Source organism: Entamoeba invadens (assembly GCF_000330505.1).
Source record: "Entamoeba invadens IP1 unplaced genomic scaffold scaff_1105074725051, whole genome shotgun sequence".
In the NCBI taxonomy this organism is placed as follows: Eukaryota; Evosea; order Mastigamoebida; family Endamoebidae; genus Entamoeba; species Entamoeba invadens.
Window position 1 is genome coordinate 2,081 of NW_004440116.1, and position 9,681 is coordinate 11,761.

At 28.5% G+C, this 9,681-nt stretch overlaps 3 protein-coding genes across 3 annotated transcripts; 2 read left to right on the forward strand and 1 right to left on the reverse strand.

The window, feature by feature from the left end:
- Positions 1–196: 196 nt before the first annotated feature.
- Positions 197–2,831, reverse strand: EIN_215480 (hypothetical protein; the record flags this gene model as incomplete). The annotated part of the gene is made up of 1 exon (XM_004254293.1): positions 197–2,831. A coding segment is annotated over one exon (2,635 nt), but the record flags the coding sequence as incomplete, so codon positions are not given.
- Positions 2,832–6,598: 3,767 nt separating this feature from the next.
- On the forward strand, positions 6,599–8,164 carry EIN_215490 (hypothetical protein; the record flags this gene model as incomplete). The annotated part of the gene is made up of 1 exon (XM_004254294.1): positions 6,599–8,164. One exon carries the CDS (start codon positions 6,599–6,601, stop codon positions 8,162–8,164), a length of 1,566 nt encoding a protein of 521 aa, XP_004254342.1.
- Positions 8,165–9,029: 865 nt separating this feature from the next.
- Positions 9,030–9,632, forward strand: EIN_215500 (CXXC-rich protein; the record flags this gene model as incomplete). Its single annotated transcript, XM_004254295.1, has 1 exon — positions 9,030–9,632. A coding segment is annotated over one exon (603 nt), but the record flags the coding sequence as incomplete, so codon positions are not given.
- Between the last annotated feature and the right edge of the window lie 49 nt (positions 9,633–9,681).

Genomic DNA, 9,681 nt, shown 5'->3' on the forward strand with positions numbered 1-9,681 from the left:
AACGTTTTTATTACCTTGTTTAGTCTTTTTAACATCAATGGGAAATGTAATTTCTTATTTACTTTAGTAATTTCGATATCAACAAGAAAAGCAGAAATGAATTTACTTTCAGTAGGTTCTAATTGTTGTTCATCCATGAGATGATTAAGTAAATAATCATTATTTAACATATTTTCAGAAATAACTATTGGAGAACCAGTTGCTAATTTTAATCTATTAATAGCTGAAGGATATAATGAACAAGCATCATAATCATATAATTCATCATTTACATACCACTTTTTATTATCTCTAGTCATACATCTACCTCCATAAATAGCTCCTTGTATAAATTCTCTAACTTTACCAGAATATTCTTTCAAATTATTTATTTTTGAATATACATTATGTTTGAAGTAAGTATTAGCTAGACTAGCTGCTGAAATTACTTTATCAATATCAATATTTAAATATTCTAAACACATATCTCTAAATTTGGAATGACCTTGTTTTAAGATTCTTACATCTTGATTACAATAAAACTTACAATAAAGCTCCATGTTGAAATGAAAATCATCAATTCGACAATCTTCAATTGAATCAATATTATTGATAAATAAATCAAATTGATCTTTATTCCATTGTTTAGTTTCATATAAATCAGCTTCTAAAATATTCCCAATATTGTGAATAATATTATCTTTACTATAATAGTTATATGGATAAATTTCTTTCTGAATATTAGATAAACCAAACATCTTAGGAAAAGCTGATAATGGAGCTGTAATCAATGCTAAACTATCTTTGAAAGTTAATTGTTTACCTTTAAATTTAAGAGTCATTTGCATAATTTTACCACCCTTCTTAATACATCTATTAACACCATATTTAGCAAGGAATGAACCATCATATTTAAGATTATGAAAATAACAAACAGCATTATGAGGTAAATCACATAAGAAATCATAAGCACAATCTTTTCCATATTTATTATAAATTTTATCTTCACCTCTTTTAGAATAACAAACACGATATGGATTATGATAACCTTGAGTACTAGCTTCAAAATCAGCATACCAATAAGAATGATTTACTTCTTTTCGTTTATTTTCTTTGATTTCAATTTTTCTTGTTTCGAAAGGAAGATATTCAAGTGTATTTAATGATTGTAATACATATTCAGATAAATCAGATTTCAAATGTAAAACATCAGAAAGAGAATAAGGTTCAAATCCATTATGATCTCTAATATATAAAATAAGATCTGATAATTTGATAGTAGTTTTAGCACCTGGTTTAACTTCATAACATTGTTTATTTTTATTATAACGTTGTTTATTAAACATTGATTTTATACTTTTATTATGAGTAATAGTCCAATTATTAATTTCTTCTCTATTTTTGAGATAAAATGGAGTAATTGGAATATCAATATTCAAAATATAATGATCGCCTTTCATTAAAGAATCTCTATATAAAAACATTTCTAAATTATATTTGGCATCTTTAAGTTCACAACCATAATAATCTATTTTACGGTTTTTATCATGTTTTTTATTATTGTCAGTACATTCTCTATCAATTCTAATTCGAATATGAGCCGATTTACATAATTCATCTAACATTTTAGCTTTTTGATAACGACCTCTACAATGAATTAATACTAATTCTAAAGTTTCATCATCGACATTAGCTTGTTTTAAAGCATAAGTGAAACAATTTAAATCAAATTCTGATCTAACCTTTCCATTTTCATCAATCAATGAACTGAATATTTGTGCTTTAGCAAGATATTGACCAAATATTTCAAATTCTGGTTTATAATGATAAGGGAAAAAGCTTCCGCCAGTAGTTTTGTATTGATGAATAAGATCTTCAGTATAATGATATGGAGATATTTTTAATTCTAATATGAATAATGGTTCTGGAATAGTTTGTTGAACATAAAAAGTAGAATCTATAGAATCATTTACTTCTTGTTTATTGATAAAACACATGGATTCTTCAGAAACAGAATTAAGAAATTCATCAATGGCGTCTTTGGTATTTAACATATAAGTTTTCCATCCATCTTGACTAAGTAAATATTTATAAACTATTTCAGTGGTAGAAGGAACTGATTTAATTAAATCGATAAAATACTCTCTCACTAATTGAATTCTTTTTAATTTTTCTCTAAAACCACATCTAAAATCTGCTTTAATTATTTTATTAACTCTATCATAAGTTACTTTAGTATTAATTTCAGTATGATCTTCAATTTCTTCAATCATATCTTTATATTCTTTCATATTGTTTTCATATTGTTCTTTTTCTTTCAATTCTTTAAAATAATTCTTCCTTTCAGCGTTAATTCTTAATTCTTCTTCAAATTTTTTATACATATCTTCTCTCATTAAATCATCATTATCTTCAATATCATCAAAAGAAATATTATTTAAACTCCATTCTAAATTCTTTTTGTCAAGTTCTTTTTGAATTTTTTCTTCATCTAAATCTTTGATTAATGTTGCTTTTTTATTAATTAAACCAAAAGTTTGTTTATCGGTTTTGTTTAATTTATTGAAAACTTTTGATAAAAATGGTTGTTCTAATTTAATAGTACTTTTCTTGTTATCTTCCATTCTTTTTAATTGAGCTTCCAATTTTGCTTTGTAATGAAAATATAAATCTCTTGTTTCAATGTCCATAGCGATTAATTCTTTTCTGCATTCTTTATTATTTATTTTAGTAGAAGCAGCTTTAATAGTTCCAGCTTTAATAGTAAAACAGTTTAAAATATCATCTTCAGAATAAGTATTAGTAAAATTATAGAAATTCTTAAGTCTGTATTGTTCTTTATCAGTGTTCATTTTATGGAAAATAAAAAATGAAATTTCAAATGAAACTTTTTAGAAAAATAAATAGTTACGTTTTCAATTTTATTTTTTAAAATAAAAGTTTTCTAAATTTTGGGAAAATTTGAAAACGATTTGAAAACGCGTCCTCGCGATTTTAGTTAAATTATTAGAAAATATAGTTAAAATGTTGTCCACCCTAAATCCGCATAATTTATATACTACTATAACTATGTAAATTATACTTATATATTTTAATTGTGGATATCATAAACATAAATTGCTGGTTACACGACAAAAATGAATATAAATTAGAATGTTTTTAGTAATTAATCTAAAAACATCAGTTTTCAACTAAAAAAACTTGACAATGAATTACGAGGGGATGACTGAAGAAACTATAAACAATTTTATTTCAAATCAAAGCGGTGATGGTTATTATTATGTTTCATCAGTCAATGCATTTCTTCTAAAGATGAATAATGGTGGACAAAATTTGACAACGATTATCAAAAATAATATTTTGAGTTTTAGGCTTACTTTTATTCCTATTTTACAATATACACACATTGTTTTAGCTGTTGTTGACAGCCAAGAAAACATAGGCATAATATTTAACCCATTGGAAAATTATCACAACATTGATTATGTGTCATATTTAAAAGATATATTTAATACTCTCGATTATAATGAATTTAATATTTACACTGCAACACGTTTTTGTAGACAGCCGGCACAATCTCTTTTATGTGGTGTTTATGTTTGTTATTATGTCACAATGATGATTATGTTCAAAGATTGTAGATCTGTTTTAATGCACAATCCCGATAATTTAGAAGTTTTCATTAAAACGATTAATACGATTGCATACACAACTTTTATTAACAAAATTCACACAAAATTTAACGGAGAAAATGTTCTATTGGAAGATGATAAACATCATAATATAAATACAATTAATTCAATACAACAAATACCATCAATTAATAAAACATGTCAAAGAAAAGGAAAAGGCTCAAATACTATTATTACTAATGAGTATATTGAAAAAAATGAATTTTCTTGTTGGTATAGAAACAAAATACAAATACAACAAAATTAGTTTAGGAAACGTGTTAAAATGTTATCAAGTTAGACCAACGAGAAGTGGAGAATATAGTGATAAGATTTTAAAAATGTCATTGGATGGACTTATTGATTTTATTTTTCCACCACGGTTTATTGAAACATTGTTAACATATACTAATATTCATGGTAAATTTTCCGTTTTTATTTATAACACAACACATTTAACAACGCGGAATTGGAAAGATCTCAACAGAGATGAAATGTTTGCATCCATTGGTATTTCACTAATGCAAGGTGTTTATAATGATACTAAATTAAGTCAAAGAAATAATTGGTTTGGAAAATTTGCAAGAATAGCATATATGTCTGCAATGTCTCTTAGAAGATACAAACAGATTTTGAGAAATCTTCACTTTGATAATTTATGTAAAAGAAAAGCAGAAGACTTACACGTTTCGCAAGATTTATTCGAAATGTTTGTAAATGAAAATTACACAAAAAGAAAATATTCAAAAAGTGAAATTGACGAAGAAAGTTTTTCTGATACAACTTTAAACACTCATTCATTTTCAACTGATTCAACTTGTTCATCTGAAAATGATCAGTATTTATCTAGTGATGATTCAAGTGATTTATACGAAACTCAACATAATAAAACAACATCAACAAATAAAAACATCTTAATTAATAATAATGAGTATTTACATTTAACGAGTCCAATATATACATATGGATATGATTGGAATAGTTATTATAAAATATCATTTATAATAGAAACATTCAATCACGTTTTTAAAGAAATGAGTGAACAAATTAAACCATCTTCTGTGTTGTGTGTTGATGAAGACTTATTCAGATATTTTGGCCATTACCAAAACAAAGTTACAATGCCTTCCAAGCCTTCTAAAAGTGGATTTAAAATATTCATGTTGGTCGATTCAGAAACAAATGCTGTTCTTAATACCTTTCTATACAGAGGAAGTAACAACGGAGAAGTTGTCCACTGTTTGGGCGAACGCGTTGTAATTAAATTGATGGAGTCTTTTTGGGGAAGTGAATATACTTTATTTACAGATCGTTATTTTACTTCACAAATATTATATGAATATTTGGCAAGCCGAGGCATAAATATAATAGGAACTTTGGATTCAAAAAGGAAGGAAGTACCAAATGAATTGAAAAGAAAAGGAAAGCGCACAGATGGGTCTTTAGTAACATATCATTGTTCAAATGGGAGTTACTTATCGAGTTTTATTGATAAGAAAACTAATGTACTATTACTGTCTAGCACTAAACCCAACGAAGTGGATGTAAATACAAGTGAAAAAGTATCAATAAAACCAAATATTAGATCGAAATATTCTACACAAAGATTACCAAATAGAACCACTGTTAATATAGATTATAACAAATTTATGGGAGGAGTTGATATAGTTGACTCACTTACCAAAAGAACCGATACAAAGAAAATAACAAGAAGGTGGACTTTAGCTTTGTTTTTCTGTATGTTAAATCTGGCATTTAACAACTTGTACGTTATCATGAAATCTCAAATTATACACAACAAAAAACCATCACAAACAAAAATTAACAGAATTGAAATTATGGAAAATGTCGCGATACACTTAATTATTAACAATGTTAAAAAGAGGAAATTGAATCATTTAAATCTACGATCCAGAAAAGCTGTTATTTATTTTTTGAAAACATTTACAAAGAATGACATTAAACAACCCATTTTTATTCAAAAAACCGCTTCTGATTGTGCGATTTGTAAAGAAGAAATTAAAGGAAAACGAAATTCCGTTAAAAATATTTGTGTGTCATGTGGTAGACATGTTTGTTTTAAACACTCTATCCGATTTTATAAATGTAAAGATTGTATCAATCAATTTGATTTCTAAAACAATCAAAATTGATATTTTTGTGGTAGTAATATATCGGGATATTTGCATCAACATTAAAAATAAATTTCTTGTTTATACAAATAGTTCTCACTTAGACCTTATTTGGTTATTGGCAAAAATGGCGATTTGTTTAATTTCCCTTATAAAGCTAATCAAAAATATCTATTTTAATTTGTTTTTATGATTTTTGTTTATAATTGTTATTATTGGTTGCGTGGCTTTCTCATGCAGTGTGTTATTTTTTAAAATAATTTTTACACATTTTTTTCATAAAAAACGTGTAAAACATGCGACCATTCGCGGGTTAAATTATATTTTTTCAACACAGCCCCGATTCCCTTCAACAATTTTGTTGTTTTTTTATTTTTAGTTTTTAACCAAATAACATTTTCCCCCTCAATATTATGTAATCAGAAAATAGATATTTTGCTTTGCTAACTTTTTTACTAAACAGAAAAAATTGTGTTATGAAAAAGATAATCATTAAAATTATTATTTTTCTTTTGTCTCTTGTTTTTATTTGTCTTATGTTTTCTCGACGATTTTGAGAAAATAAACCCTAAACCTATGTGTTCAGTCCCCCTAAAACTGGAAACCATGCACCTTAAATTAAAAATAAAACAAAAAAAATATTATTTCGAAAAAAAAGAAAAAAAACTATTTATTATAATTAAAAAACTAAATATATAGTTAATTTTTTCCATCGTTAATAAAAAATCCGACTTTATAAAGAAAAGGAATTATTTAGATTCTTCCAATTTATTTACTTATTATAATAATTCTTTTAAAAAAGATCTTAAAAAACAAATGATTTTCGCCTTATTAATTGCCTTTTCTTTAGCTGCTGACAAATGCACCATGCCTTATTGTGGAACATGTGAAGACGCCGCAGACAAATGTAATACATGTGTAACGGGATATCTTCTCAATTCTGAAGGGAAGTGTGAATTTGGGAGAGATAAAAATTGCGAAAGTCCTTTCTTAGATGTGTGTGTAAAGTGTTCTGATGGCTACATGTATGACGTTTTAACCAAAACATGTAAAAAAGGTGTTGAATTGTGTTTTTTCCAATATGACACTAGTTTACAACTTGTGAAGTGTTCTTCATGTTACAACAATTTGACTGTCTTCACTGAGAACAACACATGCATTGACTGCATTGCAAAAAATCCAAATTGTTTAAAAACAGACAAAGACGACTGTAGGGAATGTAGTGTATGTAGAGATGGTTATAAATTAACAACCGATAATAAATGTGAAGTTGTGCCAAACTGCGCAGTTGTAAATAGTGATGGTAGTTGCACAATGTGCATTGATGGGTTTTATTTGGAAAATAGTGAATGCAAAAGAGGAAATATTGATGAGTGTATGATTTACAAAAATTCCGAAGCGTGTAGTAAATGTAATTCTGGTAAAACTGTTTTGAACGGCAAGTGTCAGTATGTACCATTTTGTTATTTGTTCAACAAAGATAAAACAAAATGTATCATATGTGTAAATGGATATGGATTAAATAACACTGATTGTGTTCCGTGTTTAAACTCGAATTGCACTTCTTGTAATGCAGATTATACAAAATGCTCGGGTTGTGTAGATGGGATGTATCCAGATGAAAACGGCGTTTGTACTTCGTGCATTGAAAATTGCAAGTCTTGCAGTGACGCAACAAGTTGTGATGTCTGTATGAGTGGATTTTACAGAACCGCTGATGGGAAATGTGAGGTGAACAATGTTGAAAACTGTGAAGAGGCAGAAACGCAATCAACATGCTCAAAATGCAAAATCAAATTCTATTTGAACACAGACGCCGCAAAATGCGAGTCTTGCACCGATAACACTTGTGAATCGTTTACAACAGAAGAAAGCTGTGGACAATGTGGTAACTGCAAATCCATTCGACTTGGGTCGAGTTTTAAGTGTATTGTTAATGACAATTGTTATTCTTATGACAACGACCGATCAATCTGTGTTGAATGTCTTCAAGGATATTACTTGACCAAAGATTATACCTGCGAAAAGTGTGATGACAAGTGCAAAAACGGGTGTGTCAATAAAGGCTCAGAGTGCAGTTTATATGATACAAGAGATATTCCATATTGTGTTTCGTACGATGAGAATCACAAGTGTGTTGTGTGTGGATATGGCGATTTGGAAAATGGTGTGTGTGATGTTGAAGACTATTGCAAAGTGAAGGCATATGATGGGAAGTGTGTAGAGTGCTTCACTGGTGAACAAACGACAGGCGTTCCTTCGTACTACGCGATCTACAATGAGTCGTGTTATATTCCACCAAAACCAATTATACCAGATGGCAGTAAGGGTGTCGACAGTTTCATTCTTCTTACTTTGTTCTTGATGGTTTTGATCATTTAATTCGTTGCTCTTTCTAGTTTTCTTTGTTTGATAAATAACTTTTGTAGTTGCCCAATACTAAAGCTATATAATAAATGGTACAACAATTTGGATTTATGTTTTAAATTTTTTATTTTAAGTTTTTTTTAAATATCAAACAATATGATATAATAAACTATATTATAGTTTATTAAACTATAAACATCGACATTTATTTTAAATACTTCTCAACACTTTTCAAACTCTAATCTTCGAATCCATCATTTTTTGTTTTTTGTAGATTAACGCAAAATCAACTATTTTTAACCAAAAACAAAAACTTGAGTCGAAACACCAATAAAAAATAGTAAATTAATTATAGTTAACAATTTAATTAATGTTGTCATTGAATCAAATAAAAGCTTTGTTTTTGTGCAAACTCCAATTTCAAATAATGTTCCTATTGATTATGATTGTACTTGCTCTTCAAGTTGATGCAGTTTGGTGCGAAAAAAGTGGTGTTATTACTTATAACCAAAACCCGTGCTCTACTCAGACAAACGAATTTAATTTTCAAACAACAGACGAAAGTATTAACATTGTGTTTATGGAACAATGTTGCTCAACACATGAAATAACATTTGACGACCGAGATTACTCAGATCCTCTGTACATAAGTTTTGTATTTTCAACAACAAATATTACACTTTCAAGTTTATTCATTAAAACGAAAAGCGATTATAGCTCAATAGAACTGAACGAACCCCATCCGGAGGGTCTTTTTGTTTCGATGGGATGCTTTAACAATGAAATAAATTGTAGAAATGTTGTGAACAATATTGTTGAAATTCGACCAAAGTTCGTCATTCAATCGAAAGGCCTCCACCTATATTCAGATATTGACCAGATGTGGATAATCAGTAAAAATAAGACTGTTGGTGATAAACCTTCATATTTATGTATAGATGGAACAAAGAAGCAGACAATTCTTTTTAAATTTAATTACGACTATGTGTTTGGTGAGAACTATGGAAGTGGAAGGTATCTCTTCACTGCCAACTCGGCAATAACGTACAACATGGCGTTAAAAAATCCATCAAACGGCACAGTTTCATACATCCAGAAATTAGTGTGCAACCGAAATGGAGTTATCAGGTATTTGTTATTCGACACTGGGTATGCGGGGGTAACAGATAACACGGAGTGCACATGCAAGCCAACAACAACTTCAGTCACAAACGATTACAACTTCAATTTCCCGGATTGCAGATACAATTCAACTGCATTTGATTTGGATTTAAGTATGTTGAGTGGCAACTCGATAAGTGTTACAATCTCTCCAACAGCAAATGTGTGGTATTCAGCAACATTTGGTGCATCAAAGGCGTACACAGTTACTCCGTTACCAACAAACACAGATGGAATCACATTCACTGAACTCACAATTGAGAGTGAAAAGGCCGTCACTTTTGAGATGAAATGCACAGTCAAAACACTCACAATAAATTCAGTTGGGAATTTCTATTTCAAAGGAGGAATTTCAATTGAGACGGCGTCAC